Source organism: Oncorhynchus mykiss, chromosome 4 (genome assembly GCF_013265735.2).
Source record: "Oncorhynchus mykiss isolate Arlee chromosome 4, USDA_OmykA_1.1, whole genome shotgun sequence".
Classification (NCBI taxonomy): domain Eukaryota; kingdom Metazoa; phylum Chordata; class Actinopteri; order Salmoniformes; family Salmonidae; genus Oncorhynchus; species Oncorhynchus mykiss.
The window spans coordinates 10,963,171-10,985,759 of NC_048568.1; the positions used below are offsets into that span (position 1 = coordinate 10,963,171).

The window sequence follows — 22,589 nt, forward strand, 5'->3', positions numbered from 1 at the left end:
GTTAAAGCTTGGTCGCAATGGGTCTTCCAAATGGACAATGACCCCAAGCATACTTCCAAAGGTGTGGCAAAATGGCTTAAGGACAACAAAGTCAAGATATTGGAATGGCCATCACAAAGCCCTGACAACAATCCTATAGAACATTTGTGGGCAGAACTGAAAAAGCGTGTGTGAGCAAGGAGGCCAACAAACCTGACTCAGTTACACCAGCTCTGTCAGGAGGAATGGGACAAAATTCACCCAACTTATTGTGGGAAGCGTGTGGAAGGCTACCTGAAACGTTTGACCCAAATGAAACAATTTAAAGGCAATGCTACCAAATACTAATTGAGTGTACGTAAACCTCTGACCCACTGGGAATGTGATGAAAGAAATAAAAGCTGAAATAATTCTCCCTACTATTATTCTGACATTTCACATTCTTAAAATAAAAGTAGTGATCCTAAATGACCTAGGACAAGGAATCTTTACTAGGATTAAATGTCAGGAATTGTCAGCAACTGAGTTTAAATGTATTTGGCTAAGGTGTATGTAAACTTCCGACTTCAACTGTATATGCTAATATGGAATTTTTGTTGTCCTTTTTCTGGGTTGCTTGTTTATTTATGAGTGCTTTTCTGATTGGCTGTTCCAAGACATACATGTCAGTGACATTTGCATTTGAGCCAATGGTACTGAGTGGGCTACCCACAGTGGGCTTCTTCCTAGGGCACACAGTATCAGTGCAAACAGTGGAATTAAACTCTATGGGCATATGATTATTGCTGACAATACCCTCAGACCTCACAGTTAAAGGAATATAGATTAGGTTATTGAAAATCCCCATGTCCTCTGTTGCTTATTATGACAGGGAGGACTGGAGCACTACCAAGCCCAGGCAGTCAGTCTCTTAAGCAGTAGCCCCCCAAAAAATAAAAAATAAAAAGCTCTAAAAAAAGTTTGCCTATTTTAAAAGGGATTTTCATCTGACCAGTGTGTGCCTGCCCTGCCTGGTGAATGCTGGTCATTTTACATCCCCGGTAATTGAAATACGATTTTTTTATTTGTTAAAAAAAATAGGAGCCGACACTTAATCACCAATTAATTCTAGTGAATCGTTTGAGAAGAAAACACTTGTCAAGTTGCAGCGGTCTGCAAGGCTGTGCTGTTACCATAGAGACCCAGACAATGAGAGTAGAAGGGCTGCCTGAACGGGTTCAAGACTTCTGGTGAACTACAGGCCTACAGCACATTCAGAAAGTATTCAGACCCCTTTACTTTTTCTACCTTTTGTTACAGCCTTATTCTAAAATGAATTACATCTCCTCCCCTCATTCTACAAACAATACCTCAGATCTGTGCCTCGAGACAATTCTGTCCGGAGCTCTAAGGACAATTCCTTCGACCTCATGGCTTGGTTTTTGCTATGACATGCACTGTCAACTGTGGGTATATAGACAGGTGTGTGCCTTTTCTAAATCATGTCCAATCAATTGATTTTACCACAGGTGCACTCCAATCAAGTTGTAGAAACATCTCAAGGATGATCAATGAAACAGGATGCACCTGAGCTCAATTCCGAGTCTCATAGCAAAGTCTGAATACTTCAGTATACAAGGTCGTTTCATTTTTTTTATAGATTTGATTCAAATCTAAACCTGTTTTCGCTTTGTCATTATGGGGTATTGTGTGTATATGGATGAGGGAATTGTTTTTATTTAATCCATTTGAGAGTAAGGCTGTAACGTAACAAAATGTAGAAAAGGTCAAGGGGTCTGAATACTTTCCAAATGCACTGAATATCTAGTCAAATGGAGCTGAGGGAGAAAAGCTACTCTACTTTCAAGCCGACTAAGGCCAAAACCATCTTTCCTGCAGAGTGTAATGTAACCTCCAGTCCAGCTCCATCACAGCTGATAAAAGGCTCCTTGGCTTGTCTGAGAGTAGCATTAATATTCTCAGTGAAATACCGGGGAAGGCTTGGACCCTGGCAGCTAGCTTGGAGGATTTTTCCTACTCCCCTCACTCGAGACCGTTTTTCACAGAGATAAGACACAACAGCCAGGCTGCAGTTACCAAACACAGGGTGCGTTCCAAATGACAACATATCCCCTATAGAGTGCACTACTTCTGACCAGAGCCCTACACTTTATAGGGAATAGGGTAACATTAGGGACGCGTTCACACTCACTCCTCATCAATGAAAACCCATGTCCGAGAGGGGAGCCTCCCCCCTCTTTCTTTTCCTTTCTCCCGACTTCATTGTATCAAACACACACCCGTTTCCCGGGGTGTCCGCTGACTCATTGTCTCACGAAGGCAACACACACACACACACAAAGCTAATTAAGGCTGTCGGAGGAGAGAGACTGAGTCACGGGGGAAACACGCAGAGCTCAGTACAGACTGCCACTGATAAGCTCTTCATCACTCGCACAGGGTCTAGAATCTGATTGGGTTTTGTGGCTGCTGGAACAATGTGTAGGGATCCTATAAGGAGATAACTTAGAAGCGCCCCCTCGTCTTGTTTGGTGGCCCCCCGACAGAGTTCACACACACTGTTGTTAGCAGCCGAGCTTCATCATTACAACCCCCAGTTTCACCATAAACACTGGTCTAACAAGCACGCTGGCGGCCATCTTGGGACTGTGGTTTTAGCAGGAACCGTGGCAATCGAGGGCAACAGTCTCATTTCACCTGCATATTTCCCCCATCCTCCCTGTCAAAAACAGTGGGAGTGGACAGAAATTGAAAATGTTTCTCTCTAGCAATCTTACCGTCATCTAAGAGAAAATGAAAATGATACAGCTAGGGGTGTGGGAATAAAAAAGAAGCTTAGCAATATGACGGAGCAGCTCGCTGCAGTGCGTGTACCGCTCTCCTCAGATATCACACTGGAAACCCCAGAGAATTTTACTCAAGGTCAATCTCTCATTACGCCATCCAGCCAGCACCACTATACACTCCCTCCCGCCCTCCCTCTTCCCTTGCTCGCTTTGTATTTCTTCCCAGAGGCGCTCTCTCATCAAATGAGCCCCAGGTATTACATCAATATCCCTTTCAAACATGAGACAAAACCCCATCAACTTTGGCATTCCGACAACTTTTCTTCATATCTGAAAGGTATTGCCGGTGACAAAGCCTGTACTTTTATTTCCACCAACACCTAAAAAGGGGCTCCTGAAACGTCGCCTTTCATCTTACCGTCTTCGGTACGCATTAAATCATGAACGTTCCATTGTTGTTGTACGACATCAAACTTGTCCTTGTCATTATGAAAAAGTACAAACACAATAGCGGTAGTGTGCATGACATCGCAGCATCCTGGTCCAAATAGCAACGTTACCTGCTCTATTTTTTTTTGCACCAAAAAACCCACAGCATTTTAAACATTTATTTAGGATATGTCAATCTAGCAAGCCAGGTAACTAAAAACAACTTTCTAGACAATGTCTCGGTTTGTTGCTAGCTTGTTAGCCATCTAGCCAGCTCATTTAGTTACCAGAACATATCTGACAACATTTTGAGTTAAACTGTAGGCTAATGTTTTTTTCAACATAACAGGAAAATTTAACACATTACAAGAGTTATTAACAATTATGGCGATCTGCAAACTTACTGTTGTGAATGTGAAGAATTGAAACGAGTGCATTTCTGTCTGAGGAATTTAGAGCTTGCTGTCAGGGTAGGTTACCATGACAACAATTGCAACAGGGTCAAAGTTGAATGTCTTGCTCAGTTGTGGCTAAGCAATGGCTATAAAAAGCAAATTCCAAGAAGAATGTGTTACAAATTTGGCTGTTTGAAAGAGGACCATACAAACATTGCCCAATACTTTTTTCAGGCAACATACCGAAAATCTATGTGAATCAGGTAAACAAACGGGGCAGGGTTTTCCCTTCATCCAAGGACTCCCTGAACGGTAACTCTCTGCTCCGCTGAATGCAAAGCACTGCGGCTGACCTGCTGCCTCCACCTCAAAAACATGAGCAGCCAAATCGCTGACTCAATATAACAACCAGAGAGGGTGGACTTCATTAAAGCCACTGGCCCCCGTATGAGATCCAAGGTCTGCCTCTCAAATGGTACCCTGTTCAATATATAGCGCACTCCGGTTTCTAGTCGTGCACTACAATAGGAAATAGGATGCCATTTGGGACGCAGGTACAGAGAGGATGGAACAGAGGAAGTGCAGATGGAACAGATACCGGCCCACTCTAATCTCTGGAGAACACTACAGCGCAGAATTAGTTTAATGTATTGCTCTTTTCGTTTTTTAATTTAGCTAGAATAAACAGGGGCCACCCAGGTCCATTAGCTAACAAATGAAAACAGACGATCCTAGTGAACTTGAAACCCTAAACAATGAGCCCCAACGTTCCAAAAAGGAAGGTCTCCACTTGTGTATTATGCATGCTTATAGAGTGAACACTACTTTGGTTACACTCTCCCACACCGGTATCAAGGACACGGACATGAACTAACCAATAAGCACTGCCGAAAAGTCTGTCAAACCCAAGTCCTCACAAACTGCTGCTCAACTTCCTCACGAGCAGGGTATTGTGGGGGGTTGTAGTCTTACCTGTTGTGGTGGTGGTGGGCGTGGCTGCATGTAGGGGGGCTGTGTGGGGGCGGTGGGCTGTTGCTGGGGAGGGCTGAAGTACGGGGACTGGCCCTGCGGCTGGCAGTACCCACCCTGCTGCCCCTGATGCTGCTGTCCATACTGGGCTACCATCTGCTGAGAGACACAGTAAAGGGAGACCTCAAGTCAGGTATCATAGAAATACTCCTTAAAACATCTCACTGTCAATGTCCACAACTCTGCAAGTCGTTCTCGACCAATGGCCTTTAGTTCACTATCACTAAGCCATCTAATCAGCGGTCAATTAAGAACACCAATCTCAATTCATATCAGAACTGAATTTGATTAACTACACTCACAATCACCTTGGTGAAGTAGGCCTATAGCCTAAAAGATCTGCACTCAGTCCCAAGTACGCTAACTAAGTTCTTCACCTTGAGTCTGGGGTTGACTAATAGCACTGAGAGAAGTGACGAGCAGGAACTCAGGTTTTTCTTCTTTTCCAGCCTTGGGACATTACTGTTGTGTTGACGTCGATAATACACACAGCAGCTGCATCCCAAATGCACTGTATTCCCTATAGTGCACTACTTTTAAACCAGGGCCCAAAAGTAGTGCATTATAAAAGGGAATAGGGTGTCATTTGGGACGCAACCCACAGGCTCTCCCTCCTTCCTTTCACTGCGTCTTATGTAAGACGTTTTGGGGAACAGCTGTTATTGGCTCATCCCTCTCTCTGCCTCATCTGGAGTCACTTACATTAGGCAGCAATGTGTCAAAGTCTTTATTATTTAAAAAAATAAATAAGCCTAAACCATCAGCGGTGAAAATGAGAATGCGGTTTTTGATCAATGTACAGAACAGCAAGAGAGATATCTATTCTAGAGTATACCATCTCGAAAATAAGTTTAAAAAAATAAATCATAACATTTATGCTAGAGGCGGAATTCAGCTTGAAAGACGTTTATTTGAATTTCTGTGTAGGTGATAAAATGATTCAATGCAAAAGCCGAGCACAACAACACTAGCCTTGTCAATATTTGAAATATCACAGATCTAGGAAACCTGAGAGGAATGTGTGTCTATGTCCTAAATTGCACCCTATACCTTATTGTGCACTACTTTTGACCAGAGTCGTATGGGTCCTGGTCAAAAGTAGCACCCTATAAAAAGGGATAGGGTGCCATTTGGGGCACACATAAGAGCAATCAATGAAATATAGCTGGGTTATTTCCATTTCCTGACCTTAAAAAGGCAATTCCTCATTCATCATCTCCAGCATCAAAGCAGTGTCTACATATGTGACAACGGCGCACAACAGTGGTTGAAAAGGGTCTTAAATCCTACTCTGTGACAAGTTTTTAGCCAGAGGGAGGGAATTTTGTTGCTCCCTACGTCACCATGAATCTCAGTATTTGAAAATCATTGTTTTTAAAATGTCATCATCGGGTTTACTACAAAATATAGAATATAGAAACATGTCGCCATCACTTATGTAGACACTGGTATTGTGCTGGAGATAATGAATGAGGTTATAAAGTGATGGAATTGCCCTTTAAGTTCCACACCATGTAGATATAATTTTCTTCTGTTAAAAAAAACAGCATTTCACTAGATCAGATCGATAAGAGGCCTCAAACTCCCAGATATATAGCTCGAAAACGACTCGCAGAGGTGTGGACATTGACAGTGAGATGTTTTACTATTCAGCAGGGCCCATGGTAAAAATAAGTACCCTATATAAGGAATAGGGTGCCATTTGGGACACAGCCCCAGAAACATGGTTATTCGACTGCATCGAAAGGGAGGACACCGACGAGGAGGCCCATATAAAATAAATGTATTGTAGTGCAGCAATGAGCGGTCTTACAATCCAATAGCTGTATGCAATGCTCATTGCCCAACCAGCCAGGAGCTCCTTAAGCTCTGAGGGCGGCGAGGCTGTTTTTCCACACATGAGCTCATCACTCTGGAACCGAGACACTGATATCTAGGAGCCTAACTCAACCTCCCCTAGCTCGCTGCTGCTCTCCATGCCTCGCTCTCCTCTCCGAGCTGGGAACCCTTTCTTTTTAACAGAGGGCATCACAATCTGTTTTCCCCATGATTGCAAAAATGGTTGTGCATTGACTGCATGTCAGAATGCGTATTTCCCTCCCTGTGCCACTCGTAATGTAAATGTGCCTCGAGAGTAATATTTATCTTGCATAGAACACACAAGGTAAATAGATTATCTATTCTATTATGGGGTTGTCAGATTTTTCTATTCATTACTCATTTTGTTTGCAGATGAAAAGTTCATATGGACTGTTCTAGCATCTTCAAAGTGCGCCTCATCAGATATTTTAAACCCATAAAAGCCCGGGGGGGGGGGGGATTTCTAGGGGGGGGGGGGGGGGTTCTACTAAGCTATATGGAATTGTTTAAAGGTCATACCAAGGATCATTTTACTATTTGATTTTTAAGACCCCCCCCCAAAAATGGATGAAAAATGGTATTTGGCCTTACTGCTATTAGCCCATACAAACACATTGAATAACAGATAGTCCCCCCCAAAAAACCTAAGGAAGTTATTCTGTCCTATATCTAAGAGAAAGATCAGGAAACGTTTATTTTTTTAACCCCTTATTTTTGGTATTAAACCATCTCCATATGTTCTGAACTTCCATACATTTTTTTTTAACCGGGACCGGGGGACATTCAGAAGAGTCACGGCCTGTGGGCGTCCTAGGGCAAAACAACCGACATGTACAGTACGTGTTCGTGAGAGTCTCACCTTACTATAGAGATGTCATATTAGTGTGTAGCCCAAACTGCTCGGACGCTACAGACAGAGGTTGGCAGATCAGACGAGTCCTGAGACGCTTGTGGGTGTCATAAAGCAAAACTGAGAACACCATCGTGTTTGTGAGAGTCTTCTCTTTCCATAGAGGGGTCATAATAGTTTGTAGGCCAAACCGTTCAGAGGCTACAGACAATGTTGTGAAAAGACAGATTTTAGGGATGTCTCATGGTCTGACAAACACCGCTCTAGCTCTGGAGGTGCGACATCGGCGGACGCGGTGGATTTAGACGCAAAGGTTTTTTAATTTTTTTTTTTATTAAAAACTTATCTAGCCTAAACGGATTTTTTAACTGGGATTTTTTTTTTTTAAAGCCCATGTGATTTCAGCTAGGGCGCGGACATCGACTCGTGGTTTAAATACTAAAAGACTGCAGCTGATTAGCCAATATGTATAAAGATGGAGGAGGCATGGCTTAATCCTGCTATCACTTCAGTAGGCTTAGAAAATCAGGTGCTGCTGCCAGTGCCACAGTCTCTCAATGCAGCTCATTTACTAAGAACAGACTGACAACTACCAACAAAAAAAAGGCACTAGGAAGACCTTTGCTTAAATTAAGTGTTGGTCACTGAGACATTACAATACCAAACCATACACACCATACACAAGTCTCAAAGACATCTTAGCTAAAGTGTGTATGATCTATAACCAAATCAGCATGGCCATCAAGAGTTTTGGCAGATGCAGCATGCTTAATCCTGAGGTTTTTAACGGTCTGAAACGCCTTCAGACCCCCCACAAAGAGCAAGGACTGATGACACCAGGTCTCAGTCCCATATGGCACCTATTCTTTACCAGGTCCTATAGGGTACAGTAGTTCACTATAAGGAAATATGGTACCATTTAGGACAGACCAAAGACTGCAGGATATGAGGGAAGACACACATTGAATAGGAAAACCAGCCTGCATAATCGACAGAGGAAAATCAATTCCTAATTATCTTGAAATATTAAGGTTGATCTCCGAATGGCATCTCTAATACGGTCTTGTCTGCTCTGTTGCATCTCTTCTCTCCGTGGCGGCCATCCTCTTCCCCCCCCCCCCCCCCCCGTTTGGCCACTTGTTCTACGGGAGCGGGGAACATAATCGTTATAAAACAGCACAGCAGGGTACCAGTGGTATCTGACCAGTTGAAACATCCAATTTCAGGCGGGATCCGTGAGGTAATAAAGAAGGTGTCTCAGGGCCATCTGGGGCCCGGTGCAGATAAAAGTCATTACATGCTCCATCCCTCTTGGAGATGGAAAAGCAAGCAGAGCTGACAACACTGACAGAGTCTTCAGTGCAAACAGGAAAATTCTGCCGATTTCTAACGATGTAATAGGTCGTTTTCTACTATCGTTGTGATGGCGGTTCTATGGGAAACGTAATTTTTGTCATTTTCAAAGCTGGTGTTGTGAATATTTACTTTTCGGTAATTTAGCAGATACAGACTTAGTTGCACTGGATAAGCATATGAATATGGTATATGATAGAGAAAATGGTTGTATTCTCTCATCTTCCTTACAGTAGCCAGCTGACAGCGAACTTATCCTTGTAAAATGACTCACTGGTCTGTTAACTCCGGCTTGTAAAAGGGGAGGTTAGCTCAAATAGTGACTTTGATTGGTTCTCATAAGCACGCCATTTGCATGCGCAACGCCCCCCACACTCCCTCGTCAATTTGCAACGCCCTCACTGGAGGTAAACAAGCCAAGCCAAAGGCTAGCTAACTAAAACAGTGGAGAGAAAAACTGACAGAGTTTTCTAAAAAAGGAGATAGTAACAATCAATTTGTGCGAAGGCAGGATGGCGGCGGTCTTTGAGGGAAAGCCTCATTTACCAGCTAGCTACCTAGTTCTAATCTTCAAGAAGATAGGAAAACAGCCTCCACTTCTGACAATCATGTCTGCGCTAAAAGCTGTGGCGGACAGATGATCAAATCCGAGAGGCAACAGTCCTGGGTCTCAGAGTGGCGGTTGTGGAAGAAGACAAGAATGCTATATGGGAGGGTATATGCGGCCACTGGTTGGGGAAGACCGCAAGAGCCTCAGTCCTATACAGCGCCCAAAAAAAATGGATGAAGTCCATACGACCGAAAAATGGTACGTACAATGACCTAGAACTGTACTTCAACGGTATAGAACGGCACTGCGGTGGATACACATAATGTCCAAATGGAAATTATAGATGTCACACATGAATGATTGAAACATTTTTGTATTTGCACAAACATAATGAGTAAATCAATGGTTGTTTGCAAGACAGGCCTAAAAACAAATAAAGTGATAAAACTGTATCATCAACGACTGGGTGATAGGCAGCATACGGGCTGAATGAGGCACTACAGAAAGTACACTGAACAATAACATCAACGACTGGGTGATAGGCAGCATACGGGCTGAATGAGGCACTACAGAAAGTACACTGAACAATAACATCAACGCAACATGTAAAGTGTTGGTCCCATGTTTCACGAGCTGAAGTAAGAGACCAGAAATGTTCCATAAGCACAACAAAACTCACATTTTGTGAAAAACAAAACGGTTTACATCCCTGTTAGTGAGCATTTCTCCTTTGCCAAGATAATCCAGCCGCTTGACAGGTGTGGCATAAAAAAGCTGACTAAACAGCATGATCATTACACAGGTGCACTTAGTGCTGGGGAAAATAAAAGGCCGCTAAAATGTGCAGTTTTATAACACAATGAAACAGATCTCAAGTTGAGCAAATGTGCAATTGGCAGGCAACAATGTCCACCAGAGCTGTTGCCAGGGAATTTAAATGTTCATTGCGCTACCATAAGCTGCCTCAAAAGTCCAAACGGTCTCAAATCACAGACCACGTGTACCTGCGCCGGCCCAGGACCTCTACATACGGCCTCTTCACTTGCAGGATTGTCTGAGACCAGTCACCCGGACAGCTGATGAAGCTGTGGGTTTGCACAACCAAAGAAGTTCTGTAAAAACTGGTGGGGTTATGGTATGGGTAGGCTTAAGCTACGGACAACGAACACAATTGCATTTTATCGATGGCAATTTGAATGCAGAGAGATAGCGTGATGAGATCCTGCAGCCCATTGTTGTACCATTCATCCACAGCCATCACATGTTTTCAACATGATAATGCACAGTCATGTCGCAAGGCTATGTACACAATTCCTGGAAGCTGAAAATGTCCCAGGTCTTCCATAGCCTGCATACTCAGACATGTCACCCATTGAGCATGTTTGGGATGCTCTGGGTCGACACGTATGACAGTGCGTTCCAGTTCCCGCCAATATCAGTTCCCGCCAAGAGTGGGACAACATTCCACAAGTCCACAATCAACAGTCTGATCAACTTTATGCAAAGGAGATGTGTCACGCTGCATGAGGCAAATGGAGGTCACACCAGATACTGACTGGTTCTCTGATCCACGCCCCTACCTTAAAAAATATATATATATTTAAGTATCTGTGACCAACAGATGCATGTCTGTATTCCATAAGTGAAAGCCATAGATTAGGGCCTAAAGCATATATTTCAATTGACTGATTTCCTTATATGAACTGTTACTCAGTAAAATCTTTGAAATTGTTGCATGTATATTTTTGTTCAGTGAACTTTTACTGGATTAAACTACGAGAACCCCGCACAACCTTTTCTTATATTGTTACCAATTATACATTTAGTCTGAATGAGAATTAAGAATCTATAGCCTACTTTTTAAAACAGTCGGGACTGTACAAACAGTATCTTTCTGTAGGGGTCAAGGCTCAAAATGAAAACTCTCCCGAAAGGCAGGTTTCGGCAAGCTTGGAACACTGCATTATTTGAAAGAAGATGAGATTACTGATGTTAGGGAAGATGAGCACATGATGTTCAAAAATGACAGACATCAGGAGGTATCTACAGTGTATTCGTTAGCTATTCAGACCCCTTGACTTTTTCCACATTTTGTTACGTTACAGCTGTATTCTAAAATGGTTTAAATACACACCACCCCCCCCCCCCCCCCAAATCTACACGCAATACCCCATAATGACAAAGCAAAAACAGGTTTTGACATTTTTGCAAATGTATTATAAAAAAAAAATGAAATACCACATTTACATAAGTAAATGTAAGCCATAAGTAGGCCATCCCTGCGTTGTCTTGGCTGTTTACTTAGGGTCATTGTCCTGTTGGAAGGTGACCCTTTGCCCCAGTCTGAGGTCCCGAATGCTCTGGAGTAGGTTTTCATCAAGGATCAGCAGAACAGAGAATCTTGTTTCTCAGGGTCAGAGTCCTTTAGGTGCCTTTTGGCCAACTCAAAGCAGTCTGCCATGTGCCTTTTACTGAGGAGTGGCTTCCGTCTGGCCACTACAATAAAGGCCTGATTGGTGGAGTGCTGCAGAGATGAGAGAACCGTCCAGAAGGTCAACCATCTCACCAGAGGAACTCTGGAGCTTTGTCAGAGTGACCATCGGGTTCTTGCTTACCTCCGTGACCAAGGCCCTTCTCCCCAGATTGCTCAGTTTGGCTGGGCAGCCAGCTCTAGGAAGAGTCTTGGTGGTTACAAACTTCTTCCATTTAAGAATGATGGAGGCCCCTGTGTTCTTGGGGACCTTCAATGCTGCAGACATTTTTTTGAATCTTTTCCTCAGATCTGTGCCTCGCCACAATCCTGTCTCGGAGCTCTACGGAGCTCTGTCAACTGTGGGACCTTACATATACAGGTGTGCGCCTTTCCAAATCATGTCCAATCAATTGAATTTACCACAGGTGGACTCCAATCAAGTTGTAGAAACATCAAGGATGAGCAATGGAAACCAGATGCACCGGAGCTAAATGTATTGTCTCCTAGCAAAGGGTCTGAATACTTATGTCAGTAAGCTATTTGTCTTTTAAAATAAATTTGCTAAGATTTTCACTTTGTCATTATGGGGTAGTGTGTCTAGATTGATGAGGATTTTTTATTTAAATCGATTTTAGAATAAGGTTGAAACATAAAATGTGGAAAAGGGGAAGGGGTCTGAATAGTTTCCGAATGCACTGTACATACACAAAGTGAGAAAGAAAGAGCGAGCGAGCGTGACTATATAGTCTGGTTTAGGAAGGGAATGTCTATGCAATGTTTTATGGAAACAATGTGTTCCTCAAGGACTGCAAGAAGTAGTGGTAGAGGTGGTTTAACTAAACAGAAGCCCATGCAGGTGTCTGTGGGGATGCAGACATTCCATGTTCGCTTCATGCATTATATTATCCTGCAAAATAGTTAATTATGCACACTTTTCTTTATCTTTACAATTGTACATGTTGCATTAGATAGACATTCTCTTTTGGTTTGGTTGGTCATACTCGCTGTACTCTGATCTTTTTGGGCCAGACTATGAACTATTATTTTTTTAGGGTACTTCATGCTCATTGCAAAATTAGGGGGCAGGGAGGAAACTTGACAGAAGTGAACATGGGTAGTACAGTAGTAGCTAGCTGGAATGCATAGGTGATTCATATCGTTGCCCTACTATGTATACAGAAGACAGCCAATAAAGAAAATGAATAACTTCAGTGGGGTAAGGAAATGTTCAGCCTATAATTAGCTAACAAAAAAAAAAAAACATACAATTGACTAGCTAGCCAATTTCAAGTTGATAGCAAGCAAGCTAAAGTTTATTAACTGGCTGGCTGTCTTTGGGCTGAACAAAGCTAGCTAATGTTAGCTGTACTAGCTAATGTTTGTTGCTACTTGATAGCCACAAGAGCATAATGTTTAACAGGTTGCAGTTGCCTAGTGTAAAAGAGTCGTTATAACGTTTAGAAAATGTGTGCGAAGATTTTTGCGCCCTATCCATGATTTTAAAAATCGGCAAACATAGTCCGAACTACAAAAGTTTGTTCTAGCTAGCTAGCTACTGTGTGTGCTTGCTTATGCCGGCAGGGCTGGCTGGAAGCGGAAAACAATAGATCATGATTCATACAATTAGAAATGGGGATATCCAACCAGTGTAGGGTGTTGCTGAAGTCTGAGGGCACAACCCCTTCATTATCATCGCTTCGTGCTGACACATCAAAGCAACCTTTCCAGACTTTCAAGTCAGAGACGTAGAGAGGCTGGTGTTCGGGAGAGCAAGGTTAGTCTTGCTGAGTGAGAGAGGTGCACATTTTGACAGACAGTCCAACAACAAGTCAGAAGGTTTATTCCCCTTTAAGAGAGGGAAAATTATTGTATTTGCTGTCATCGTGGTTTCTGACAACTTCAGTGACAGAGATACTAGCATGGTGATGAGGACTGATGACAGTAATGGACACCGTAAGACTGTTCGTGATGTCATGGTGTATCACCACCATCACACGGACTCGGAGGGCATGTCTGTGTGCATGCGCTCGTCACGCAAGTGGAGGGCATAGTAAGCTATTATCCATTAATATCAAAATGGGTTTTCATTACAACTTTTTCCCATCACTTGGCGTTGGATCGATAACGGAATGAAATGGGGGCCATTGTGAAACAGAACAGCAGCTAAGTCCAGGCATTTTACTTCAATCGGCAAAACACTAACAAATAAAGGATGATATAGCATAAACAGTGTGTTGTGAGTGTGTAAGAGAGAGTAGAGTGTGAGAGCTCGCATGGGAGTGTGTGCGCATTGTGTGTACTACACATAAATATTACTGCAGAGACCAAGTCCTTATTAACGGCCATTACACATGCTACGTCGGCAGCCTAGTCCCATGGGAGTGCCACTGCCAGGCCATCTCTGGAGGAGCATTAGAGCCAAACCCAGCAGTCTGGGGGCTAAATATAGCAGCAGGGTCGTCTGACTCCGCACCCAGAATAGACTGACCCAACCCAGCCTGTCCTACGCTCTGACAGCCATGCTGCATGTCAACAGCTCCCTCACATTCACTCACAGCCCTGTCCATCTGCACAGGGGCTGTGTCCCAAATAGCACCCTATTCCCTATATAGTGCACGACTATTGACTAGGGCCATAGGAAATATGGTCCCATTTGGGACACCCTTACAGATTAGGGTTGAATGGCGGGAACCCGTTTACCGAGATTTACTGCCTAAAACCACTCCCTTTTCCCGGGATGATAATAAGAAATTATTAATATGAAGAGAATAGCGTGAAAATGTAACTGAAAATATGCGACGTCTAAACCTGGCTCCTCTACGCCCTCTGCATGATGACTCATCAACGCTCAGGGTGGGGACAGACAGCCCATCTCAGTACGGAGCGCAGTTCACAATGCATGTAGACCTCTCTCGTCATGGTAACTTTATTTCTCGTGACAGGTAGGCCTACATTTGCGGCAGCATAGTCTATGCTACGGTAATCTAAAAACTGAATGCGCATCTAATTGACCCATCTCCATCTAGCTTTCGGGGGCCAACTTAATTATTTTGTTGTAAAGATGCATTTATTTTTTTTATTGCAGCTGTAGAGTTTTAAAACAGCCCATCACTTGAATATAGCTGCTTTAAAATCAGTGTACGTGTGAGCACTCCGTCTTTCTCTCTCCATCAATTCCATGCAAAATAGATCATCCTGTTCTAGATTAATATATAGCCCTATACACACACAGATATATTCATATATAAATAGAGAGATATATACATCTATGTCCTAGCCTACCTCCAAGGTAACAAATGCTATCCAGTATTAGCCTTATATTTAGCTAATTAATGATGGTTGCATATTATGCATAATAAGCTTCGAACTCATAGCCTCCGTCTCTTGCGCAATATTCACACACACCTGTGCTCCGCTTGCATCTCTCCTTAAAAAAAGCCTTCTTAGCTCTTAGAGTCCCATGCATGTCATTAGAATAAGGACATTGAAACTTATTTCATTTAGGGTAACAGTTGAAATCGAGGAAGGAATAAAGTAACAAGAGCGAGAGAAAGAGGTAGGCAGGCTAATAACATTAGGGGAAATATTATGAAAGATATACAATACCAGTCAAAACTTGACACAACTACTCATTCAAGGGTTTAATGTTTTACCATTTTCTACATTGTAATAATAGTGAAGACCTCAAAATTATGAAATAACACATTTGGAATCATGTAGTAAGCAAAAAGTGTTATATCAAAATATTTTATATTGGAGATTCTTCAAAGTAGCCAACTTTTGCTTGACAGCCTTGCACACGCTTGACATTCTCTCAACCAGCTTCACCTGGAATGTTTTTCCAACTGTCTTATTTTACAGACCCATGCCTTGTGCCGGTTGTGATGGGACAGCAGGCTGGGGATTGACGAGCCCTCTGCCTTTCAGTGACTGTTGTCACCAATGAAAGGGGTCCCGATGTTTCTAGTTAACGTGTAATGTGATAACTACTGCATGCTGGCAGTAGCCCAGTCTGTAGAAGAGTAGCCTACTCTGGGCAGATATTTAGGTAGGGGTAAAATGACTAAATGAAACATACCTGCTGCTGTTGAGGATACTGCATTCCACTCATGCCCACCTGACCCCTCCCGTGCATTCCCATTGGATAGCGGTGAGGAGAAGGCGATCCGTATGGCTGGCCAGGGTAAGACCCGCCCCCGCCCTGTTGTTGCTGGGAGTAAGGGTTGTTGCCCATGCCGTAGAGCTGAGAGCGCTTCATGGCCATGGCATCCATGGGTGGCACCTAACAGAGAGAGAGAGGATGAGTTGGAACATGGTAGGGCTTGTGTTATAAACAATTAACAGTTGAAGATATAGCTTGCACATTTAAAATGTCTCTCTTAAACTGGGCATACACTACACAACTTCTAAAATCTTAACTTCGATGTGCTCACATTTCCCGATTTCCTTGTCCCAAATCTTTCATTCCATCCATCCTCAACTCCAGGACGGGGGTGCTCACATTCCCTAATTAATCTTGCCCTGGTTTCTCAGTTGTCGTAGTAAATAAATGCAGACACAAACAGTGATCTGCTTTATTAGTGTGCCGATTATTATGTGCTAAAATATCACAAAAGGAGACGGGGGTTTTATTGATTTTACCGTTATTTAACTAGGCAAGTCAGTTAAGAACAAATTCTTATTTTCAATGACGGCCTAGGAACAGTGGGTTAACTGCCTTGTTCAGGGGCAGAACAACAGATTTTTACCTTGGGGATTTGATCTTGCAACCTTTCGGTTACTAGTCCAACGCTCTAACCACTAGACTACCTGCTGCCCCGAGGTGCAGAATAAGGAATCATCTTTTTGGTTTCTGTCATGGTAGGATGCAAATGTAGTATTGGTGGAGTTCGTTTTGCAAGGCCCAGTGCCCCTTGTGGGTGGAGATTTTGTTTATGGAATGGTCTAAAATGAGCAACCGCCACCCATCCGGGGCACCGGGCAATGTAAAATAAACTCGCCCATTGAAAAGGCAGCCATGTTCTCTCCACAGTGCCACCAATCGGTCTTCCATCACCTTGGTCCACAAGGTGCGTGTTGCTGTTTTTCTCTTCACCTCTCACACACACACACACACACACACATTATTTTTGGGGGGGAAGTCTGTTAGGACTTGCCAAAGAAAAATGATAGCAACATGGTCCAATCCTGGCTATCAATACTCAAATTCCAGTATGAAAGCTGCCCAGTATTGAAGTAGACCTATTCCCCATGTCCTGCAAACTACAAAAGTATATATTTTTTTATATATATCTCAATGAAATCAGCACTCTCCATCACTTCAGCAGAGCCCTATCAACTGGCATGAGGATGGCAGACATGGGTCTAGTGGTTGGTAAAGATATCCAGGCTAATGTGCCGTCAAGTGCTTTGAGAGTCAGGTTATTCTCGAGAGACTCGGCAGGCTGTGCCAAAAAAAAAAAAAAGAGCGCAATTCAAGCAAATCTTTTTATGTCACTGCCAAGTTCAGGCCAATTGAAGCACCACTTACAGAAACTGAGCAAATCGAGAAAGCCTGAGAGGCCACTTTAAACGAGCAGTCTAAGTGTCAGCAGTCATGCCTGGGCACCCTGAGTTAACACACACGGGTAAGGTAGACAGCCTATTCTGAAGAAAAAAAAAACACTAAAAAAACTCAGAAGGGATTCTCGTCAATGAAAGCATGTGGAGGATGTTGCACTAACATTGTCTTTTGTAAAATTACTGTACATCTGGCAGCGTCCAAATTAAATCAATTATTGTTGGGACTAAGAAACAAAAAGACCAAAGCAACCACCAAACAAATTTCCATTTCCCAGAAACCAGCATGGTAAACACAAATGGCTAACAGTTGAAAAAGAAAAACATCTACTAAACATGATCTAAACATAATCCCAAAGACCCAAACCCTACACTTTAGACCAAACACGTACGCAACACTTCTAATGAGGTCGAAAGCTAAAGAAACATGTAACCCACTTCCGAGGGTGCTTCCGGTGTATATGATGAAAAACACTGCTGCTTCTTTATGGGACCAAACTCTTCCAAAACTATTTTTTTTTTTTTTTTTTTACATTTAAATGTTTTCAAAGTGTAAAACAAAGATGAGCCCGTAAATGGAGGCAGCTGAAGGCTGAATCCTGTGAGGGTGAAAGAGTCAATTGACAGACGTGTTGGTGAATGTTTGGCTAGCCTAGCTATAAAATTAGCTGGTTATCGACCTTGAATGGCAATAACAGAAACACTTAACAGCTAAAACATATGGACTCCGGTAGAAATCTACGCAGTGGTGAGAAAAGCATGGAACAAAATTTATCAAAGAAAGAAAGTGCCAATAGCATGGCTAATCTCATGGAGATAAGGAGCCTAGCTACAAAGATGGAAAAAATATTGACAAAATGAAGGTGAGTATTGAAAAAGGACTGAATAGTAAAGTTGACAGCTTACATGCATCTTTGGAGAAAGCCATTCAGCATAATCATACAGCTATCCTGACTCAACTGGAGAATAATAACAAGCAGCTACAAGACCGCATAGCTCTTGAAGTTGGACGTCTGGAGTCCCGTGTCTATCATAGTGGCAGGACTGCCAGCTGATGAAAAAGAGGACCTAATCTCCAAAGTGAACCAGTTGATATCGTTTGGCCTAGGCTGCAAAACAGGTGATTGCAGTTGAGAGGATGAGGGAGAGGGGTAAAGGTTTCCAGGGTTGTGAAGGTGGAGTGTCTGTCCGTGGAGGAGAAAGTAGCTCTGTTATGGGAAAAACAAAAGCTTGCGAGGCCATCCTGATCATGACAAAGTCTTCCTTCGATCGTCCAAGTCCCACACCGGTCGCCTTATAGAACTGCTCTTCAAGACGCTCCTGGGGAAATAACAGGAGGAAAGGACTATTTCGTCATGGGAAGCAGACGGGTCGTGAAACGAGATCAACCAGAGAGACATGTATGGTACGGACACAGCAGACAAACTAATGTGAGTGCCCCTTGGGGCTCTGGGGGAGTGGGAATGTGTATAAAGTTGAGTGTTTTCATGCTATTTTCCACCTGAACAGTCCACATGGGTTAGAGATACATCCTTTTCTATAGTCATTTGTTAAGTCAAGTATACCTATATTCAGAAGCAGATGCTATTTGCATACAGTGGGGAGAACAAGTATTCGATACACCGATTTTGCAGGTTTTCGTACTGACAAAGCATGTAGAGGTCTGTCATTTTTTATCATAGGTACACTGCAACTGTGAGAGACGGAATCTAAAACACAAATCCAGAAAATCATTGTAGGATTTTTAAGTAATTAATTAGCATTTTAATGCATGACATAAGTATTTGATACATCAGAAAAGCAGAACTTAATATTTGGTACAGAAACCTGTGTTTGCAATTACAGAGCTCATACGTTTCCTGTAGTTCTTGACCAGGTTTGCACAGACTGCAGCAGGGATTTTGGCCCACTCCTCCATACAGACCTTCTCCAGATCCTTCAGGTTTCGGGGCTGTCGCTGGGCAATACGGACTTTCAGCTCCCTCCAAAGATTTTCTATTGGGTTCAGGTCTGGAGACTGGCTAGGCCACTCCAGGACCTTGAGATGCTTCTTACGGAGCCACTCTTTAGTTGCCCTGGCTGTGTGTTTCGGGTAGTTGTCATGCTGGAAGACCCAGCCACGACCCATCTTCAATGCTCTTACTGAGGGAAGGAGGTTGTTGGCCAAGATCTCGCGATACATGGCCCCATCCATCCTCCCCTCAATACGGTGCAGTCGTCCTGTCCCCTTTGCAGAAAAGCATCCCCAAAGAATGATGTTTCCACCTCCATGCTTCACGGTTGGGATGGTGTTCTTGGGGTTGTACTTATCCTTCTTCTTCCTCCAAACACGGCGAGTGGAGTTTTGACCAAAAAGCTATATTTGTCTCATCAGACCACATGACCTTCTCCCATTCCTCCTCTGGATCATCCAGATGGTCATTGACAAACTTCAGACGGGCCTGGACATGCGCTGGCTTGCGCAGGGGGACCTTGCGTGCGCTGCAAGATTTTAATCCATGACGGCGTAGTGTGTTACTGATGGTTTTCTTTTAGACTGTGGTCCCAGCTTTCTTCAGGTCATTGACCAGGTCCTGCCGTGTAGTTCTGGGCTGATCCCTCACCTTCCTCATGATCATTGATGCCCCACGACATGAGATCTTGCATGGCGCACCAGACCGAGGGTGATGGACCGTCATCTTGAACTTCTTCCATTTTCTAATAATTGCGCCAACAGTTGTTGCCTTCTCACCAAGCTGCTTGCCTATTGTCCTGTAGCCCATCCCAGCCTTGTGCAGGTCTACAATTTTATCCCTGATGTCTTTACACAGCTCTCTGGTCTTGGCCATTGTGGAGAGGTTGGAGTCTGTTTGATTGAGTGTGTGGACAGGTGTCTTTTATACAGGTAACGAGTTCAAACAGGTGCAGTTAATACAGGTAATGAGTGGAGAACAGGCTTCTTAAAGAAAAACTAACAGGTCTATGAGAGCCGGAATTCTTACTGGTTGGTAGGTGATCAAATACTTATGTCATGCAATAAAATGCAAATTAATTACTTAAAAATCATGCGATTTTCTGGATTTTTGTTTTAGATTCCGTCTCTGACAGTTGAAGTGTACCTATGATAAAAAATTACAGACCTCTACATGCTTTGTAAGTAGGAAAACCTGTAAAATCGGCAGTGTATCAAATACTTGTTTTCCCCACTGTTTGTGGGGATCTTAACAAATTGGGAGGTTAGATGACTATATAAATTATAGTGATGATATTACATGGCCTGTTGCTTTGGATTACTTTGTTAATCATCATGGGGAAACCCTATTAGAATTCCATCGGGACTAACATTTGTATAATTAATGGAAGGATATGCCCGTTAAGCGATAACTTTACATCCATACAGTATCTGTCAAAGGAAAAGCTGTGATGGACTTCCACGACTGTCTAGAAACTTGCTTGGCATTTAAGGTGTTCTCCTACACAGATGGTTGAAGAATGCAGATGTTTTGTAGACTTCCTGATTACTCTTTTATCCATGATATTTTCTGGTTGGCCACAAACTTTCTCAGCCAGGTATTACTGTGCATCATTCGGAGCAAACGATACAGGCTTAAATGTAATTAAAGAAAAGTGCCAAATGACTTTCTATTAGAGGTCGACCGATTAAATCGGAGTGGCCAATTAATTAGGGCCGATTTCAAGTTTTCATAACAATCGGAAATCGGTTTTGCCTATTTTTTTTACACCTTTATTTAATCTTTATTTAACTAGGCAAGTCAGTTAAGAACACATCCTTATTTTCAATGACGGCCTGAACTGCCTCGTTCAGGGGCAGAACGACAGATTTGTACCTTGTCAGCGCAGGGATTCAATCTTGCAACCTTACGGTTAACTAGTCCAACGCTCTAACCACCTGCCTCACAAGGAGCCCGCCCGCCTGTTCTGTGAATACAGTAAGAAGCCACGGTAAGTTGCAAGCTAGCATTAAACTTAATCAATCATAATCACTCGTTATAACTACACATGGTTGATGATATTACTAGTTTATCTAGCATGTCCTGCGTTGCATATAATCGATGCAGTGCGCATTCATGAAAAAGGACTGTCGTTGCTCCAACGTGTACCTAACCATAAACACCAATGCCTTTCTTAAAATCAATACACAGAAGTATATATTTTTAAACCTGCATATTTAGAGGAAGAATTGTATTAAGACATATGTTCCCTGAGAACTAAAATGCAATGTTAAAACCCTCTGATCAACACAGAGGTGGAAAAAGTACACAATTGTCATACTTGAGTAAAAATAAAGATCTCTTAATATAAAATAACTCAAGTAAAAGGCTAAAAGGTATCAGATTTGAAATGCACTTAAGTGGTGGTGGGGAAAAAAATACTACATTTTCATACTTAAGTAAAGTAGAATTCCTTAAATTAATTACATTTAACAAACCAGACAGCACAATTTCCTTTTTTATTACTTTTGACAGCCAAGGGCACACTCCAACACAATTTACAAAGGAAGCGTTTATGTTTAGTGAGTCCACCAGATCACCAGAGGCAGTAGAGATGACCAGGGACGTTCTCTTGATAAGTGTGTGAACTGGACCTTTTTCCATGTACTGCTAAGCATTCAAATTGTAATCAGAACTTTTGATTGTCATGTATGGAGTAAAAAGTACATCATTTTCTTTAGGAACGTAGTGAAGTACTAGTAAAGTAAAGTACAAAAACCCACAAAAATGACTTAAGTAGTACTTCACACCACTGAACACACAGTGGATTCGGAAAGTATTCAGACCCCTTGACTTTTTCCACATTGTTACGTTACAGCCTTATTCTAAAATGGATTTAAAAATAAAATCAGAATCCTCAGCAATCTACACACAACACACTATAATGACAAAGCAAAAACTTCCACAAATGTATTAATAGAAATGCTTTACAAAAGTTCAGACCCTTTGCTATGACACTCAAAACTGAGCACAGGTGTATTCTGTTTCCATTGATCAGCCTTGAGAAGTTTCTACATCTTGGAGTCCATCTGTGGTAAATTAGTATTGATTGGACATGATTTGGAAAGGCACACACCTGTCTATCTATGTAAGGTGCCACAGTTGACAGTGCATGACAACACAAGCCATGAGCTCAAAGGAATTGTCCGTTAAGAGTTCGGAGACAGGATTGTGTTGAGGCACAGATCTGGGAAAGGGTGCAAAAAACATTCTGCAGCATTGAAGGTCCCCAAGACCACAGTGGCCTCAATCAATCAATGGAAGAAGTTTGGAACCACTAAGACTCTCCCTAGAGCTGAACGCCCAGCCAAACTGAGCTATCGGGGGAGAAGGGC

At 42.7% G+C, this 22,589-nt stretch overlaps 1 protein-coding gene across 11 annotated transcripts in view; it reads right to left on the reverse strand.

Annotated features, from left to right (window-relative positions):
• arid1b (AT rich interactive domain 1B (SWI1-like)) overlaps window positions 1–22,589 on the reverse strand; it is a 110,672-nt gene that overhangs the window by 77,685 nt on the left and 10,398 nt on the right. For 8 of the 11 annotated variants that reach the window (XM_036975621.1, XM_036975620.1, XM_036975619.1 and 5 more), the window contains 2 exons: window positions 15,783–15,986; window positions 4,562–4,717 (listed from right to left, as the gene is read on the reverse strand). In XM_036975621.1, coding sequence (XP_036831516.1) covers window positions 4,562–4,717; window positions 15,783–15,986 — 360 coding nt within the window. The remainder of the gene's footprint in view (window positions 1–4,561; window positions 4,718–15,782; window positions 15,987–22,589) is intronic. The other 3 variants (XM_036975622.1, XM_036975614.1, XM_036975617.1) reach the window with 2 other exon arrangements.